An 18,477-nucleotide genomic window follows, 5' to 3' on the forward strand; every position below is an offset into this window, starting at 1 on the left:
GGGCCTGAGGGATGTCAGTGTGGCTGGAGCCAGGGCAAGGGAGAGCCTGGTGTGAGATGAGGTTGGAAAGATGGTCCAGGTCAAACCTTGCAGTCCAGACCTTGAGGGAAGAACTTTGGGCTTTTTCCTGGGGATGATAAAGCCTCTGACCGGGGTGGTGGTAGGGTGGTGGTGGCATGATTTGCATTTTGCAGAGGTCACTATGTGGAGACCAGGCCAGCTATGGAGATACAGAGGGTTGGTTAGGAGGTATTCAGTTATCTGGGCAATGTGGGGCTTCTGAGCAGGGCCATGTAGATGATTAATCTGACAGCAAGAGATGGAGCGGAGGAAGGAAAATTTGGTAAGAGCAGAAATCAGCCTGCAGCAATGCATGCATTCATTCATTCATTCATTCATTCATTCATTCATTCATTCATGTATTCAGCATTCAACAGATCTCTGTGTGTGGAAGCTGCCCTTGTCCACATTCTTTTTTTTTTTACTTTTAAAATTTATCTTTATTGTTGAGAGTATTACAGGTATCCCATTTCCCCCCCAATTGATCCCCTCCACTTCCCTCCCACCCCCTTCCTAGGCCTTCACCCCGTTATTAACTGTGTCCATGGGTTATGCATATAACTTCTTTGGTTAATCTCTTCCCACCCTCCACCCCCCTTCCCTCTTTCCTCTGAAATATGATCGTCTGTTGCATGCATCAATGTCCCTGGATCTATTTAGTTCATCGGATTCTTTTGTTCATTAGCTTCTTCTTAAAGAAGACCCTTCAACTTTTCCTGTAGTACTGGTGTGGTGGTGATGAACTCCTTTAGCTTTTTCTTATCTGTGAAGCTCTTTATCTGACCTTCAATTTTAAATAGCTTTGCTGGGTAGAGCAATCTTGGTTGTAGTTCCATGTTTTTCATCACTTTGAATTTTCTTGCCACTCCCTTCTGGCCTGCAAAGTTTCTGTTGAGAAATCAGCTGACAGTCATATGGGTGCTCCCTTGTAGGTAACTAACTGCTTTTCTCTTGCTGCTTTTAAGATTCTGTCTTTGTCTTTAACCTTTGGCATTTTAATTATGATGTGTCTTGCTGTGGGCCTCTTTGGGTCCCTCTTCTTTGGGACCCTCTGTGCTTCCTGGACTTGTAAGTCGATTTCTTTCCCCAGGTAGGGGAAGTTTTCTGTAATTTATTTTTCAAATAGGTTTTCAATTCCTTGGCCTCTTTCTTCCCCTTCTGGCACCCCAATAATACGAATGTTGGGCCTCTTGAAGTTGTCCCAGAGGCTCCTTATACTATTTTCATATTTCTGGATTCTTTTTTCTTTTTGCTCTTCTGGTTGCGTGTTTTTTGTTTCCTCATGTTCCAAATTGCTGATTTGATTCTCAGCGTCCTCTACTCTACTGTTGATTCCATGTAAATTATTCTTCATTTCAGTTCGTGTAGCCTTCATTTCAAATTGGTACTTTATTATGTTATCGATTTTCTCAGTTATTTCCCTAACAGTCTGCTTAATTATCCTTATAACCATTATTCTGAACCCTCTATCTGTTAGCTTGCTTGGATCTATTTCATTTAGTTCCTCTTCTAGAGATTTCTTCTGTTCTTTCCTTTGTGACATGTTTCTTTGCCTCCACATTTTGGCTGCTTCCAGGTGTTTGTGTCTATGTATTAGGTAGAGCTGCTATGTCTCCTGGAATTGGTAGAGTGGCTTTGTGTAGTAGGTGTCCTTTAGGGTCCAGTGGCTCAGCCTCCCCAGTCACCTGAGCTGGGCCTTCGAGGTGCTCCCCTGTGTGGGCTGTGTGCACTGTCCTGTTGTAGTTGAGCCTTGGTGGCTGTTGTCGTCCCTGAGAGGAACTGACCCCCAGGCCAATCAGCTGTGAGGACCAGATGCAACTACAGCCAAAGAGCTGCTGTGCTGGAGACACCCCTATGGAGCAGGATTTGCTTCAGTGGAGCTTTGGTGTTCACCAAGTGTGCCCCTTGAGTGTCACTCGTGGATGTGGTAGGGTTGTAATCCAGCGTGGTCAAGTCTGGTCACCAGGCACACTGTCTCTGGGGCCTCCCGGGAGGTGCAAAGTCAGCCTGCCAGTGCCTTGCCCAGGGCCACCCAGCATGAGCTACACAGCAAACCGTAGTCGGCTGCTACTTGCGCTGGGCCTGGAGGTGTCCAGGAGAGGCCCAGCTATGAGCCAATGCAGCTGCCGCTAGTGCCAGGCCTGGGGCCGCTTACCAAGCCGTATGGGGCCTGCTGTTGCTTGTTTGAGAGATTTTAGGAAAGTCCTAAGCATGAAGCTCCAGAGGCCACTTGCATAGAAAAGCCCCTGGAAATGGCCTGGATGAGCTGCAGGTGGGAGGGGCGGGGCCTCCGGGAATCACGGGGCGGGGCCAAAGGTGCGAGTCAGGTGCTGGCGACTCAAACATGGCGCCTGCCTGCCGGCTGTGTGCGGGGCGGACTCGCCACAGGAACCACGGCCTCCGCCAGCCCTTCTGCCTGGGAGGAAGCCGCCCTCCGCCTCTCGCCCGGATCTCAGGCAGGTTAGTTCCTCCCCGAGGGTCCCGGGTCCTTTCAGGCTGCTGCCTGGCGCTGGGCTCAGAGGGAGCATCTGAGTGAGTCTGTGCCGGGCCCTTTAGAGGAGCTGCTGGGGCTCCTGCAGCCTCTGAGACCCTCAGCCACAGTCCCCGCTGGTTTCACAGCCCAGAGTTGTGGGGACGTCTCTTCCTGGCCCTGGCGCCCTGGGCTGGGGGCCTGCTGTGGGGCTGGGACCCCTCCCTCCTCCGGGAAACCTCCGCTGCTGAGATTCCCTCCCGGGTTTCAACCGTGGCACCAGGTGGGGCCGGCGGCCGCGTCGCCGCGATTCAGCCCCCGATCCGCCCGCGTCTCCGCCCTTCCTCCCGCTCTCAGTGCTTCTTCAGCTCCCTGGTTGTGGGGCTTCTGTTCAGCTGGATCTCAGGAGGCCCTGAGTGACGGTGGTTCTGTATTTCAGTTGTCATGTTGATGTGGTTGCGGGAGGCGGCGGGTGCAGCTGTTACCTACGCCGCCATCTTGTTTCTCTCTGGTCCACATTCTTTCTTACACTTTCCAATCTGCTTTGGGTTTGGCTACCAAGTTGCCTATTATTAAAATGGGATCTGACGCTGGACTCGATGGGCTCTGAGAATTAAAGGGACTGTGGATCATGAGGCTGCTTTTTTTGGCACAGACTTCCTGACATCAAAGGGGCCTTGTGAGTCATTTGCCTTCTTTAGGCCTGAAAATCCTCATGAGCCAAGACATGGAAACAACCTATGACAGATGAATGGATAAAGAAGTGTGTGTGTGTGTGTGTGTGTGTGTGTGTGTGTAATGGAATACTATTCAGCCATAAAAAGAATGAAATCTTACCATCTGCAACAACATGGATGGACCTTGAGGGTCTTACCCTGAGTGAAATAAGTCAGACAGAAAGACAAATACCATATGATTTCACTTATATGTGCAATCTAAAAAACCAAAATAAATGAACAGACAAAAAAACCCCAACAAACTCATAGAGGCAGACAACAGATTGGTGGTTACCAGAGGGAAGGGGTAGAGGGCAAAAGCGGTCGATTGTATGGTGACAGACGGTAACTAGACTTTTGGCCATGAGCGCGATGTAGTATATACAGATGTCAAATTATAATGTTGTACTCCTGAAACTTTTATGATGTTATAAGCCAATGCTGCCTTAGCAAAAAAAAAAAAATTGCTCATCACTGCGAAGAGGTAGCCAAAAGAGCTGATCTCTAAGTTCCCTCCCTGCTCCCCAAACCCTACAGTTTTATGTCCCATGAAGGCATAAGACACCGCAAAGCCCAGTGGATTAAACACTCCCTAGGTGAAGTCTTCCCTGCTATGTGGTAGACTCCAGGGGACAGCCAGGGAAGCCAGAAGCAGTCTGAAAATCTGGGTTCAAGTCCCGACTCTGTCACTCACTTGTTCTGTTGTAACAGATGAGTTCTTCCTTTTCTGTGCCTCAGTATGCCCTCTTGTACAATGGGGGAGTTGCCTAAAAGTAGGGAGAGCCATGCATCCCACCATGGCAGCCTCCATCTAACAGGTCAGACTGAGTCTCAGTTCCAATATTTACAGCCACCCTGTGACCTTGAGGAAGTCACTTAGCCTTCCTGTGTCCTCAGCTGTGGAACAGGGTGAGGAAATCTAAGCCCAGAGGGCTACGGTGAGAAGTAACCCAGTTGATATATCTCAGTGCAGAGCATGGAGCACATGCTCAGTAAATGGTGGCTGCTATGAAGGGATGGGGCAGGATGGATGTCCCTCTTCCTTCCATCTCTACAGTGGCACCATTTGACCAGCAATTGGGGGTCTCTGGGATTCAGGGGTTCCTTTAGTATGCAGGTTTAGGTGGAAGGAGCTAAATGCCCCACCGGGGTGGGTGAGGGGGACTCTGCTGGGGCTCCAGCTTGAGGTTTTGTTAGCAATGTTGCCACAAACAACCAGGTAACTAGCAATGGGGTGATTTCCTGGTCACAGCAAACAAGATCTGCTTCTTCTTCCCTGAACATCTGTGAATAGCAGTGGTCCCCACCCCAGATCCCCATTCCAGAAGCCATGCTGTGAATTTCAGGAACCCACTCCCCTCCCCTGCAAAACAATTGTGAGTGTTGGATCTGAGATGTGACCAAGCCTTCATAGTTACCCCCTGCAGTGGTGGGATGGGAGCGGTAAGTTCAGTCTCACAGACACCCCTGGGTACTGTCTTTGTGCCAGCCTTGTGCTGAAAGGCCCTGTTCTCAAGAAGGTCCTGTCCAGTGGGGAAGACAGTCCATGAGCATCACAAAGGGGGAAAGCACTGTGAGCTCTGAGAATTTGATGCCAGGGAAAAGAAGGACTACTTACATCTGGTTGGTGGGTGGATTCCTAGAGGCTTCCTGTAGGAGGTGGCATTTGAGCTGGGTCTGGAGGATCTCTCTCTCTCTGGAATAAATTTTAAAGCACAGAAAAAAAACAAACAAACCCAGAAAACAAGGTAACAACCATTCCTATCATTCCTATTTTCACAATCCAAAATAACTATTTTGTGAAGTGTATATAAAAATATACATATATAGATTTTTGAAATGACTTTCAGTACACTTTAAGCCCCCTCCCCCACACTCCCCAGTGACAATCACCATTACGAATTTGGAGGCACCCCTTCACAAGCCCCCCTTAAAAAATAATTTTATAATGCAAAATAGAGTCAGGAATAATTTTTAAAAGAATCACTCTTTGATTATGTCATTCTAACTTATGTAAGTGGTGTCACACTTTATGTATGACTCCACTTGCTTTTTCCACGGCCCATTATGTTTCAGGGCTCCTTCCTTGTTGGAACTTGTGGCCCTGGCTCACCGTGCATTGTATGGATGCACACTGGTTTACCAGGAGCGGCAGGGTTTCCATGGATGGAGAAAATCAAGGGATGACATTTCAGGTAGAGGGAGCGGCAGCAGGGAAGGCTGGGGATAGGGAAGCCAGGACGCAGTGGGGGCTGGTCAGGCCCAGGGTGGAGGGAGCACAGGACATGTGAGGGGGCGCTGGGGGAGGCCCCATGCCCCAGGCCAGGGATCTGCAGTTGGCATGCTGGACATCTGGGATTGTGGGGACAGAACCACCACACACCCTCCACAATAATTCCACTCATCCACTCTCCAAGGCCTCTCGGGGGAGGACTCTGTTACTCTTTCCATTAATTGTCTCATTAATGACCCACTGAAGTCAAGTGCCCATTGTTCTCTGGGCCCGGGCAGCCTCCCTGGCTTGCTCCCCCGGGATCAGTAAGCGTCTTTCCTTCCCCGCTTTCCTTTGGCAGGGGCCCTTATCTGGTCCCCGCAGCCCTGTGGCCAGAGCCGGCTCTTCCTCCACCCACACCCTGTGCGCCCCCGGGGCCCTGCTCCCCCAGGTCTGTCTGCCCTCGCTCTTCTCCATCTAAATGTGTGTCTTTCCACGTCTTTTTTCCTTCCCTTTCCTTCTTTCTCTCTTATTTTTTAAACACTCTGTCTCTCTCCCTGGATTTGCCGCTTTCTCTTTGTGTGTATTTCTCCATCTCCCTCTGTGTCTCTGTCTCTGTTTCTAGGTCTCTCTTTCAGAATATCTGTTAACTGTCTCACTGTCACCATCTGTTTCTGTCTCTGTGACTGTCTCCATCTCTTTCTGTCTCTACCTGCTGATCTCCAGGCTTCTACGTGTGCCCGTGAGTGTATGTCTGTCTCCCTCCGATTCTGCCTCCCCCCACCCCGGCCTGTGTGCGTACCTCTTTGTCTCTGTCCCTGCTCCCTCTCTCTGCTAGCTGACTTACCTCTCCCTACCCACCCCTCCTCCCTGTGGGTCTCTGAACCCTCCTGATTGACTATTGTCCTGTTTCCAAACCCTGCCTCAGGGCCACCACTTGCTCACCCACGGGGTCCCCGACACCCACACAGGTCAATTCGCCGCCCCACATTGCTTCTCTCACTGGTTACAGCTCCAGCTTCCCTTGGATGACAGCCTTGGGGACATCAGCTCTAGGAGTAGGCGTGAGGTCACATAGCTGCCAGACTTCCGGATTCATGCATCAGTAAAGTTAAAAAAAATGGGGGGGAAAAATGGAGGGGACCAACAGGTGACCAACTTTTTATTTTTCTAAATAAGGATTATTTTTAGAATCATAAGACTATTTTAACACCAAAAACACAAGTAGAAAGAGCAAGATCTAAGAATATAGAATAGTCCTTTCAGTTAAATTAAGTTGTATGAACACATTTGCTACATTACCTTCATTTTACTTATTTTGCCCCAAATGGGTGAAATTGTCAGGGACCAGCCTTGGTTCTCTGGCCCAGCTGGAAACCACTGATCTTGTCCGAGCCCCTCCTTGGTACCCATGGGGAATGGAGGGACCTTTATTGAGGGTAGAAAGGGCAAAACTGAGACAAGACCCATGGGCTCTGGCTGGCCACTGAGAAAACCCAAACGCTCTGAGCCAGTATCAGTCCGATGCTGTCAGCACTGTCACTGTCGTTACCATATGCACTGCTGGTGCTCTTCCTGCTCACGTGCTAGAGGAGTCTGCCAACCAGGCGAGGTATCAATATGTAATTTTTACTGTCTCCATAAGAGCTACCATTTCCTCTGTGTTTACAATGTGCCGGCTACTCTGCTGCTTTGTATGAAGCCCTTTATTAGCAGTAGCTTTCTAATTGCCTAGAACGGGTTCTGCTTCTCTGTACCACCTTTGGGGCCCAGAACAATGCTAGAAGGAGGCGTATGAAACAAAGCACACTGATTAAGGACCCACTTCAAAATCAGATAGGAGTTTTAAACTTCACTCTGGCACCTACCACCCGTGTGACCTTGAGCAAGTTAAATATCCTTTCTGAACCTCAATTTTCTCCCAGGTAAACGATAGGAGTAATACCTACACCAACTAGGATTGTTTAGAAGTTTAAATGTAGTAACACAAGTGTCCAGCATGGTAGCTGGTCCACAGTAGGCATTCAATAAATGTTAGTCTGAGGTTGAGGAAAAGGTTACCAAACAGATAAACTTAGAATAGGGATGCTTCTTTTTTATTTTTTTAAACTTTAAATAGAAACAACCTCTATGAATTTGAAATAATTTTTTAAAAATATCATAGAGGTAATAGGGAAATAAGTTATGGTACAACCGTATTGTGGAATACTACACTGCAATGAAAAAGAATAAATTGTGCCCACGTGTTCACACATAGATAGATGGCCATGTTGTTGGGTAAACAAAGCAAGCTTCAGAATAGGAACAGAACAGCTCTCCTCCCAACTTTTAAAAAATTATATATGTATAGAGAAAAGTCTGGAAGGATATACCTCTAATTTTTAAAGGGAAGTAGGATTGGGGACTTCTGAGGAGTGTCTTCTAATTTTTAACATTCCAGTTTCTTGTAATTTCTAACACACGCGCATGCACGCACAGAAGAAAAGAAAATAAACCGGAAAGAAAGGTTTTGAATTCTCTTTGGCCTGCATTTTTCATGAGACTTTGAAAGTGGTTGAAATGAAGAGAGGAGATGGTTAATTCCTCTGGTGAGTGTGAGAATGCCATACCCAGCTTTTGGCTTTGAAAGAGAGAGAAACTGAAGGAGGGAGAGGGAGTTGCTCCGGCGTCATTAGCTACTCAGCACATCCAAACAGGTAGTCTTAGTCTCGTCCCTGCCACCACCGAAGCCCTGACCCGCGGAGTGACAGAAAGTCTTTGATAAATGTCAACTGAAATAGAGCAATCAGCTGAAAGCCATTTGCTGAGCTGCCTGACGGCCCTGGGCCTGAGGCTTTCCTTTATTCATTTATCATGATATACGGCTTTGGCCAACATACACACAGGAGAGAAATTGTTGACATGTGGAACCCAAGTACAGAAAATCTTTCAATTTCCCCCCCGTCTGTTCACCAAATAAGTTTTTGTTTATTTAAAGACTACAGAGGATTTGGCTGTTAAGAACCAAATGCCTTTGGAGTGGAGTTACAACATAATTTATCATTTCCTCTGTTTATTAAAAAATCCTGCATCTTGGAGAAGCACATTTGCAGTGAGTGGGGGATTTTGGCCACTCACGAAAGACTGTTGCAAAGCCCTCTCTATGTGGCTCACCCGCAAAGAAGATTCCTTGATTGCTCTTTCTGACCTGTTTTCCCTTCAGCTGACTTCTAGTCGTGCGATCGCCACTCAGGGCTGGTGGACAGGGTCTGACAGAGGACAGGTAGGCAGGGCAGGGCATGTGTCAGCTGCTTTCACCTTGGACCTAATGCTGCCCGAGTCTGCACCGGCTGCCCTGCAGCCCACCCACCGGTGCAGGCGGAGGGTGATGGGCTCCCCCACTGCCCCGGAGTCAGACGTGCGGGAGCCGATGCTGCTCCGAAGGGCGCGGCCGGGCCGGGCCCTGCTGCAGCCAAACCGGATGCCCTTCCACAGGCAGACGGGCAGAACTGGACTGAACGTCCTGCCTTCCACCCGCGTTACATAACAGCAGGTCAGCCCCGGCACCGGGTACCCTCCCAGACGGGGCCACGCCTTGCCCAGTTTTGTATTCCCAGCGTGTGGCACTGTACCCGACACAGCTGGTGCTCACTGAATGTGTGCGAGGCGGCGGCTGCTGTGGGTGGAGCTCGTGCTGTAGATCAGCCCGACCCGAATCCCAGCTCTGCCGCGTGCTGGCTGCATAACCAGGCAAGAGACCGCACCTCTCTGAGCGCTCCCCTCTCTGTGCAATGAGACTGGCGGTAAATAATGAAATCCTCTTACCAGCTGTTACTTTGGGCAAATTACCCAATATTGTCAAGTCTCAGTTTTCCTATCTGTAAAATGGAGATAATACACATCTCGAAAGTTTACTGTGAAGATAAAAAATATTGCCTAGAACTGTATCTAGCTCATCGTGGCTATATTATGAATGAATGAATGTATGAATGAATGAACAAAAGAACAATTAAAAGAAAAATTACTGGGGGGTGGGGAACTAACTTCACCCAGTACCCAAAGATGAGTCACAACAAGCCGCTTGTCTGTCACTAACAGGCAGACCCTGGGGAAACGTCTCTCATTACCAACTAAATGTTGAGGACAGAGCCAAGACTGAAGAATGACGAATGACACCAGGGGTCCTGGGGTGGGGGGAGGAAGACTCCGAGGAGGCACTGGCCTGGCTGAGCCGTGAAGGATGCGCAGGACCAGCCAAGTGGGGAGCGGAGGCATGGTCCAGGCTGAGAAGAGCGTGTGTGAAATGATTCAGGGGGAAGAGTATTGTCCTGGCTGCTTTACACACAGGTCCCTAGCAATCATCCACCCACACCGATCTGTCACTTCCTTTGTGCTTACTCTTCATTCATTTTAATTTTATTGTTCGGTGAAAATGGGCCCATAGCAAAGGCATCAGTCACAGCCTAGCAAAGTGTAAAGTTGGGGACTGGGCCTGACTAATTGCTTGTAAAGGAGGCTCCTGAGATGAGGAGCAGTCAGTGGTGAGCCTGCTGGTGGTCCTAGTCATGTGGCAGCATGGACATCCTCAAAAAGCCCACCCATGCCAGAAGGCTGGGTGCAGAACGGGGCCAATGGGACCGGGAGCAGGAACGAGCAAGGCCAGTGTCCCCCTGGAAGGCTGGGCCTCACAAAGACTGCTGGGTACACGGTGACGGCCTTCGTGTGGACAGGGCAGAGATGCCAATTTGCCACCCAGGGGGTCCACTGGAAACTGGCCTAGTGCACTTTCATCCGAGGAGCTCTTTGGTCTTCACTGCCAGGTGCCTGTCCAGCTCTGCAGCGGTGTCGTCGGCCATTTGGCTGATCTGCAGAAACACAAAATGAGACAGCCTGGTACCCAGGGCTGAAGAAGAGTGGGGGAAAATGTTCCAGAATTATGAAAAGGTTGTTTGGGAAATAACAATGGTGACATAAGCTCACGTTCACGGAATCCCAGCCAGGCACTGTGCCAAAGCTTGATGTACACACTTTCACTGATTCCTAACAGCTACCTCATGAGATGCAGTTATCACCCCCACTTCACAGGTGAGGTAACTGAGGCAGTTAGACCACCTGTTCAGGATATACAACTAGAAGGCAGCAGTGACAAAAGTTAGTTCTGGGCAGTCTGCTTCCACAGCCCCCAGTTCTTAACTATTATTATAGAGTACAGAGGAGACGGCCTTGTCTGTCCCTTAACAAACTTCCAGAATTCCCTGCTCTTAGACACGCTGCTGTATAAGCCCGCATACTAGCTGATAAGAAGAATATTAAGATTCCGGTAGTTAAGCAGAAAAAAGTCTTGAGAAAGGATGAAGTACATCTGGCTAACAAACATGGAAAATTCAATAGACACTGAAGAAATGGAAATTCAAACGAGACATAATTCAGTCATCAGAGTTAACAAAATTTGATGTTGTGGTTTTTAATTACAATATTCAATGCCAGGAAGCTACGGGAGATGGACAAGGTCACATATCATCCATAAGGACCAAAAAGATGCAAATGTTCATACCATTTTAACCCCAAATTCTCTCAACGGGGAAACTACCACAGGAGAGGAATCTGAAAAAAGTATAAGTTCTACATACAAAGATATTTATCTAAGCTTTATTTTTAATAATGAAAAAATGAGAGAATCAGAAGTGAAAGAACAGGGAAGTAGCTGAATACATACAGACTTAGGAAGGGTTAAGCGGACCCATTTCTCCAGAGAGGGTATAAACATGAGCAAGATTCAGTTATATTTCTGAAACGTCTCAATGGTTGGCTGTTTTAGAACAAGCATGGAGTCTTTTGTAATCATGAAAAAGGAATGCTTCGAGATATTATTTATAATATCACAGAAACATGCTTATGTTACCCCTGAATTAACGAAAAAGCAGGATACAAAATTGTGTATATGCATACATAGCAGGAACAATCTCAAATGTTAAAAATTATGCATATTTTTTAAAACTGGGAGGAAAGCTGTCAAAATATTAATAGTGATTATCTTCTAGTGATGGGAAGATAGCTGATATATTATTCATGTGGCGTCTGTCACAGCTACCAGAAGACCTAGTACACAGCAAATGCTCGGGAAGGAGTTACTAAGATAATCATTATTCAAGTGTTCTGTGCTTTTCTTATTTTATGCAATAAACCTGTACTCCCTCTGAGAATGAAAAACAGTACAATTTGGTAGGTGCTGTGGTCTTCCTCCGGCATCTAAAGGGGACATGAGGCGGGAAGCCTCGGGCAGGAAGCTTTGAAGGGGTGCTCAGCAGCACAGGGCTGTTTGACATCTTTATTTGCAGACCACAGCCCTTGGCCAGGAACTGCAAAATAAATGCACTGGAAAGGGTAGAAACTAAAAGAATTTGGAGCAATTGGCCCCAGGCACAAAGACAGCCAGGCTCTCGCCATAGCAACAGCTGCACATTTTTTAGCTGGAAAAGCAAAGCTCCCGGGGCTGCCGGGCACTCTGGGAGAGCGCATGGGCTCAGAACGACTGCACAGTCCCTCCTCACTGAGGCGCCGCAAACCCTAGAGATGGTTCTTCTGCCCCCACCTGAGCAGCTTGCCTTGCATGGGGTATGGCCTGGTGCCCAGCAGCACTCCAGCATGTGTGGGCTGGCAGCCTGGGACAGCCAGGGACAGGGCTGCAAGCAACGAGGGCTGCAAGCCTCCTCTGGAAAAACAGTATTTGAGGACAGAGTCGGGGCCTGGGGGAGGAAGAGTACCTAGGGTAACAATTGGATAATGAGGGTTCTGGGCTAAATTTTCAGTGTGGTGACAATGTACAAGTCCTTTCACCAGGCTGAGTCTCAGTTTACTCATCTATCAAATGGGGATGCTGGTCCATCCTCAGAGAGTAGTTGGGAGGGTTAAACAAAGTCATGAATATTCAAGCAAATTTTAAATTGGTTATTTGCTATGCAAATGCTGCTTGTGTTACTCTGATTTTTACTGTCACTTCCTGACATCTTTTCAAATTAATTAATTAATGAAAATATTTACTAACTTTCTGCTATATAACAGGCACAAAGTGCCCTTGGGGACAGTCTGCCTACAGTTCCTCTTTTCCATCTTTATCAGACTTCTTAAAATAATGATGATTAACGACAATGACAAGGATACTAACAACACCTCCCACTCACTACATGCCAGACACTGGGCTAAAAACTTCACATGCATTATTTCACATAATCTTCAAACATAGGACATTCCATAATTATCCCCCTGAAGGTATTAGGAATCTTAATTATTTCAGCTGACAGTCGCATAGTTCATACTGTGCAGAAGTGTTTTGTCCTCTGTTACTTCGTTCAAAGCCAACAACCTCACATAACCTCTCTAGGGCAGGCGGCGCAGCGACATCCCCATTTTGCAGAGGACTACATCAAGGCGTACAGTGTTAACAACCTGCTCAGAATCACTCAAGTCAGCGCTGCGACCAGGAACTCAGCCACCCGGTTGCGGCTGGTGCCGCTCCGCCCTGGGGACAGCTCGCTGGCCTAGTCCTGCCCCCTTCCAGGCAGGAGTGGCAGCTCAGTAGGACAGCCAATCCCAGTCCCATGTTCAAGGTCAGCAGGTGAGGAGGGAGAAGTGGGCTGCGCAGATAGGCAAAGAATTACTGAGGACCAGCAACCACCCCAGCCACTTTTAGGGAGACTGTAGGATTTTTCCTCTTACCCATCCTGCGAGACAGGCATTACTGCTCCCACGTACAGTGAGGAACCAGACGCCCAGAAAGGTGAAGCCATTGCTGACCTTCAGAGCTGACAAGTGAGAGCCGTTGTGACTCCAAAGCAAGAGCCCTTCCCATCACAGTCCGCTGCTGCCTAGAGACTGTAACACCACCACCACCACCACCACCACCACCACCACCACCACCACCACCACCACCACCACCACCACCACATCTGCTCCTTACAAGTTCAGGAAGACGAAAGGGGGAGAGGAAGAGGGGAGGCAGGAGCGCAAAGTACACCCTGGGGCAGGCCTGGGAAGCGAGGCACCCTTCCTGAGGCCTGGCACCAAACACCCTCAGGGCCACTGGGTGCTGCCTCCACCGTGTCACTCAGCCCAGCCTGCTGCCCAGGCTGCTGGGAGCCTTTCCTTCCCTCAGCCCCACGAGCGCCCAGCGTCACTTCAGAGCAGCTTGGGTTCTCAGAAAAAGGCAGCAGTGAAAGGATCTTGGCCGGATTTACTGGTGGTTTCTGCCAAGTGCTTTAATGTTCAGCAGGCCCATTTGTAACAAACTAACGCGAAGGTGAAACAGCAGGCTGACAGATGTCAGAGCCCCAGTGGAAGACCTGGGCCTTTGTCAGCAGAGCGGCCTGAGCTCTGGGTGGGGTGAGGGTGGGGTTTGGGATAGAACCTACCACAGAATCATTTCCTCCTTATATACTGAAGATGAAACATTTTTATAATACAAATTTGACCTCCAAAGACATTTAGAAAATTTTTTTAAAAATTAAGAAACTCTCACAAAGGATAAAATTAAAATTGCTCATAATCCCATTACCTGAAATGACCACCATTAATATTTAAGTAGATAAGCACCAACCTTTTTATGTACATGGAACTCTTCATTATAAATGGGAAATCATATTATAATACTATTACGTAATCTACCTTTCAAAAATAGATTCCAAAATCTACCATGTCTGTAAAATATTTTTCAATTTTTGATATATAAGATTCCAGTAAATGAATGTAAAACAACTTATTTTCCCACTGTTGGAAATTTAGACAGTGTCCAGTTTTCTACCATTATACATAATCAACAGACACTTCACTAGATAAGATTTTTGACAATTTATTTTGGATAAATTCCTAGGTCACTGAATTATAAATGTATGGGTTTTGGAATATGTTGCCATACTATCCTCTAGAAAAATTGTATGGATTTATATAAAGAATAACTCAATCTTTCCGGTAGAGTGTGCAGTAAAAGCAACACTCTTCCAACATAAGTAACGTTTTAAGCTCACATTAAAATTTCCAGGTTCAAATTTAGTGATTAGAAAAGGCAAAAAAAATTTTAAATACACATGTTCTAAAAACCCGTGAGTGATTTAGGCAGGATGTACCAAGAACCTTAAGACATGGGTTCCCTTTGCGCTGAAATTCCACGCTTGGGACTGTATCCCAGGGAAATCATCTCAACAAAGATGTGTATATAAAAATATTCACTACAACCTTATTTATAATAACAAAAAGTTTAAACAAACTAAAAGTCCAACAAGAAGGCTTACAAAAGTGAATTATGGTATGACCACAGACAGGCTGTTTTGCAACCATTAGAAATGTCTGTTTACAAAGAGCTTTTTAAGACACAAGAAAATGCTAATGGTTTTAATGCTGAACAGAAAATAAAAAGCTGGCTACAAATTGTATGTACAGTACATGTTCTCAATCATGTTTAAAACTATGTAGTTTAAAAAAGGAGGGAAAGAAGAAAAATTCCAAAATGTTAAGAGCAGTTGCTCCTGCAATGTGGGATTATGGGGTGAATTTTTCCCATTTTTTAAAATAGTCTTCTGAACTCTACATTTTCTACAACGAGCATCCAAAACTTTGATAATCAGGAACAAAGTAAACAAATATATATTTTAAAACTGCTTGATAAAGCAACAACCAGTCCCTGCCTATTTACTTATATAGAAACACACACCAAAAACTCCAGAGCGGTGCCTTCTGTCAGGAAAAAGGAACAAAGTGAAGCGTGTACAAGACTGTCTCCTGATGATTTCCTTACTTGGCCTTTGAACCACAGGACAGTAAAAAGTTATTATCAATAATGGAAAGAGCTAATACTTAAATGAGAATATCTTAAATAATAAAGATTGTTGTGAAATATATGTAGCATGATTTTTTTTCTTGTAATACGACATACATGCTTATAGAGATCATTTGAATGTTAATAATGGTCATCTCTGGTGATGGAATTTCAGTTACTTTCTTATTAATTTTTAAAAAATTTACACTAAACTTGGTTTGGTTTAGTATCAGAAAAAAATAATACTTCTCACTTTGAAAAATAATTAACAGTAACAAGCACTGAATAAAAAAATCTAATCTGAAGAGGACGGTGAGAAGCCAGGTGCTCAGGAGTGAAGGCTTCCAGCAAGGCCTTTGTCAAGCGGGTTTCATCAGGAGAGCTGGCGGCTGAGCATTCTTCCTTTCTCAAGGAGCATGGGCACTGGTCCCTGAGGCAGACGCCCACACTTGCTGAGCGAGGAGTGATGAAGGTCTGGGAGTCCGCAGGCTTACCATGAGGAAGCAGCCAAGAAGCCAAGTGTCCGCTGTAGCGATGAACACCCCGGGGAGATGGACAAGAAGCTGGCTCAGCTGGGGCCGGGGCCTGATCAGGGCGCAGAGAGGCCAGCCTAGCCTCTGAACCTCTATCAGCCGATGCAGGGAAAGAGGTGAACACCGAGATGGCAAGAAGGGAGCTTTGAGGGTCTAGGTGTCAGGTAATGGTGCTTCTAACAGCACCAGGGCAACCCTGCAGAGCAGGAATTACAATCCCTTTTTACAGTAGAATCAGACTGAGGAGTCAACTTCCCCAAGGTCACCAGGACATCAACTGCAGAGCAACCTCTTTCCACTTGACCCATTCCACACCCTCCATGTCTGCTTTTGCAGAATCATCTAGGGTACTTTTAAAAAATACACATTCCTGGGCAGACATGCTGAATCAGAAAATACAGGAGCAGGGCCCAGGGATCCATCTAAAATTCTCCCCTGGATGACTGTCTGGCCCGGCCTGTGACTGGCACTCAGCCTGCTGGTCCACGAGAAGGGGGGCAGTGAGTCAATGTATGGCTTCCTTGTGTCTTTGCCTTCCACTTCCTCCCCCTTCCTCCACATCCTGCTTGCACGCCTGTTCAATCTTACTAAAAAATGTTTTCACTGTCAGCGAGGTGGCTTTGGGTGAGCACTTCACAGTACACTCAGCATTATAAATTCTATCTCCTAAACAGTGGTGAATTCATCTCCCTACTTAATTTCACCTGTACCACTCAGGTTCAGGCCACCACCTCTGCCTGGTTAGATTTCTGCAACAGCCTTCCTGCCTCCAGTTTTGCCCCCTGCAATCTGTTTTCTGAACAGCACCCATGGTCATTCTTCACAAACACAGAGGTGATTTCCCCACTGCCTGGAAAAAACATTTCAAGGGAGTTACTCTAAAAAATGCAAGACCCCTAGACCACACTTCAGACCCCAACTCAGTCTCTGTGAGTGGGGTCCCAGATACCTGTATTTTTATAAGCTCCTCAAGTGATTATGATGCTGTGGTGGATTAGATGGTTGTTCAAAAAATATTCACTCCCTCCTCCAGAACTCCGTGAACAGAAATACTTCCCTGCCCCAGTGATAATGGGGTTGGCCAGTGGGATGTGACAGGAACAGGTGCTTAAAATGTATGTGAGTGGTTGGGGCTCTACCCTTGGTGTCTGCAGTTGCCATGCATAGATGCCCTGGAAGGCTTGTTGACTCCAGAAGGTTGAGAGCTACAGAAAGCAGACTTAAACCCAATCAGAGATACGGAGCCAAGCCCACTGAGCCCAACACAGAACAGCTATATCCCAGCTGTCTACAGATATGAGGAGATGAAATAATGCTTGATATTGTAAATCACTGAGTTCTAAGGTAGTTTGTTGTACAGCATTATTGTGGCCACAGGTGACTGATAAAGATGCACAGCCAACATGGGAATCTTTAGACACGTTAAGAGTCCAAACTCCTCAGCCTGGAATGCAAGACCTTCTATGAGCTGGCCGGCCACCGTCTTATCTGTCCACCTCCTGACCTCAGCCTAGGCCCATGGTTATCTAAGTGAACACTGTTCTCAGACATCACCACCTCTGCACACACTGTTCCAGCCTCCCTGCTTGTCCCCCAGTTTCACTCCAGTAGCTCCTTTAAGACACGTATAAGCATCACTACTTGGCACACTAAGAACACTGTCAAATTCTCACTTCTCAGCACCCAGACCACCTCCGCAGACAGAGAGCAGTAGTGCATGGGCTCTGAAATCAGCCTGCCTGGGTTTGGATCCCATTTCTACTGCTTACCGGCAGTGTGACTTGGGGCAAATTACTCTGCTTCTTTGAACCTGTTTCCTCGTTCCCCACACCTTGCAGCTTTGTAGCTATGAGGATAAATGAAGCGATGTGGGCCCAGCAGAGCCTGGCATGCAGTGAAAGGCCACCAGATCTCCTCCTCCCTTGCCCCAGGGTCCAGCATGGGCGAGGCCCAGGACAGAGACCCAGGCAATGAGGCCCATCAGTGAAATACCAGGGTACCAGGTCTTTGTTTTCCTCACCTCGGACACGAACAAGTGATTTCCTGGACCAGATGCAGAAACATTACCTCTGCTGGGAACAGTACCTGCTTTTCTATGAGCCGAATGGTGTCCTCCGAGGCCTTGTCCTTTGATTTCTTCAGCTTATTCATTGCGTTGCTGCGAACCTTCCGTAAGGAGTCTTTGGCCTTGTTGGTGTTCTGTTTGGCCAGTTTCGCCAGCATTTCCCTGTGTTCCCTGGTTACTCTGATAAAAGGCAGAAGGAGGTTCAATAAAATCATCCCGCACATTAAGTGTAGCCAAGACTTTAACATCACGCTGTCCGTGAGCTCAGCAGTTGTAACCTTACTCTCCTGGTGGATGAGCCTCCCACTCTGACACGCATGGGGATGCTAGGGTCAGGCACGGTTCAGGAGCTGGCAGAGGAGAGCCGGTGAGAGTCCCGCTCAAAGGCCGAGCAGGGGCCGAGGCAGATGGCTGGTGCCCGAGCCACGACCCTCACGGAGCAACTCACTGTGTCTCCGCAGCTCCCGCTCCACACCGGGAACTGTCGGCGCCCGTCTCGGGTGGTGGTGTGAAGATTACACGAGATGATGCGTGTACAGTGTTTAGCACTGACCCTGGCACATGCCAAGTGCTCAATGAAAGGAAGCGACAATTAGCTATAACTCCATCCCCTTCTCTCCCACCAAGGAAAGCG

General features: G+C 47.4%; 1 protein-coding gene across 2 annotated transcripts in view; it reads right to left on the bottom strand.

The window, feature by feature from the left end:
* Nucleotides 1–6,593: 6,593 nt before the first annotated feature.
* Nucleotides 6,594–18,477, bottom strand: part of MRRF (mitochondrial ribosome recycling factor) — a 46,086-nt gene continuing 34,202 nt past the window's right edge. The window contains exons 6-7 of one of the 2 annotated variants that reach the window (XM_081151306.1): nt 17,864–18,023; nt 6,594–10,302 (exon numbers count right to left, since the gene is read on the bottom strand). In XM_081151306.1, the coding sequence (XP_081007432.1) occupies nt 10,225–10,302; nt 17,864–18,023 (238 nt within the window). In that variant the 3' untranslated portion in view covers nt 6,594–10,224. The remainder of the gene's footprint in view (nt 10,303–17,863; nt 18,024–18,477) is intronic. The other variant, XM_081151305.1, reaches the window with a different exon arrangement.

This window comes from Miniopterus schreibersii (assembly GCF_964146895.1).
Source record: "Miniopterus schreibersii genome assembly, chromosome: 11".
In the NCBI taxonomy this organism is placed as follows: domain Eukaryota; kingdom Metazoa; phylum Chordata; class Mammalia; order Chiroptera; family Miniopteridae; genus Miniopterus; species Miniopterus schreibersii.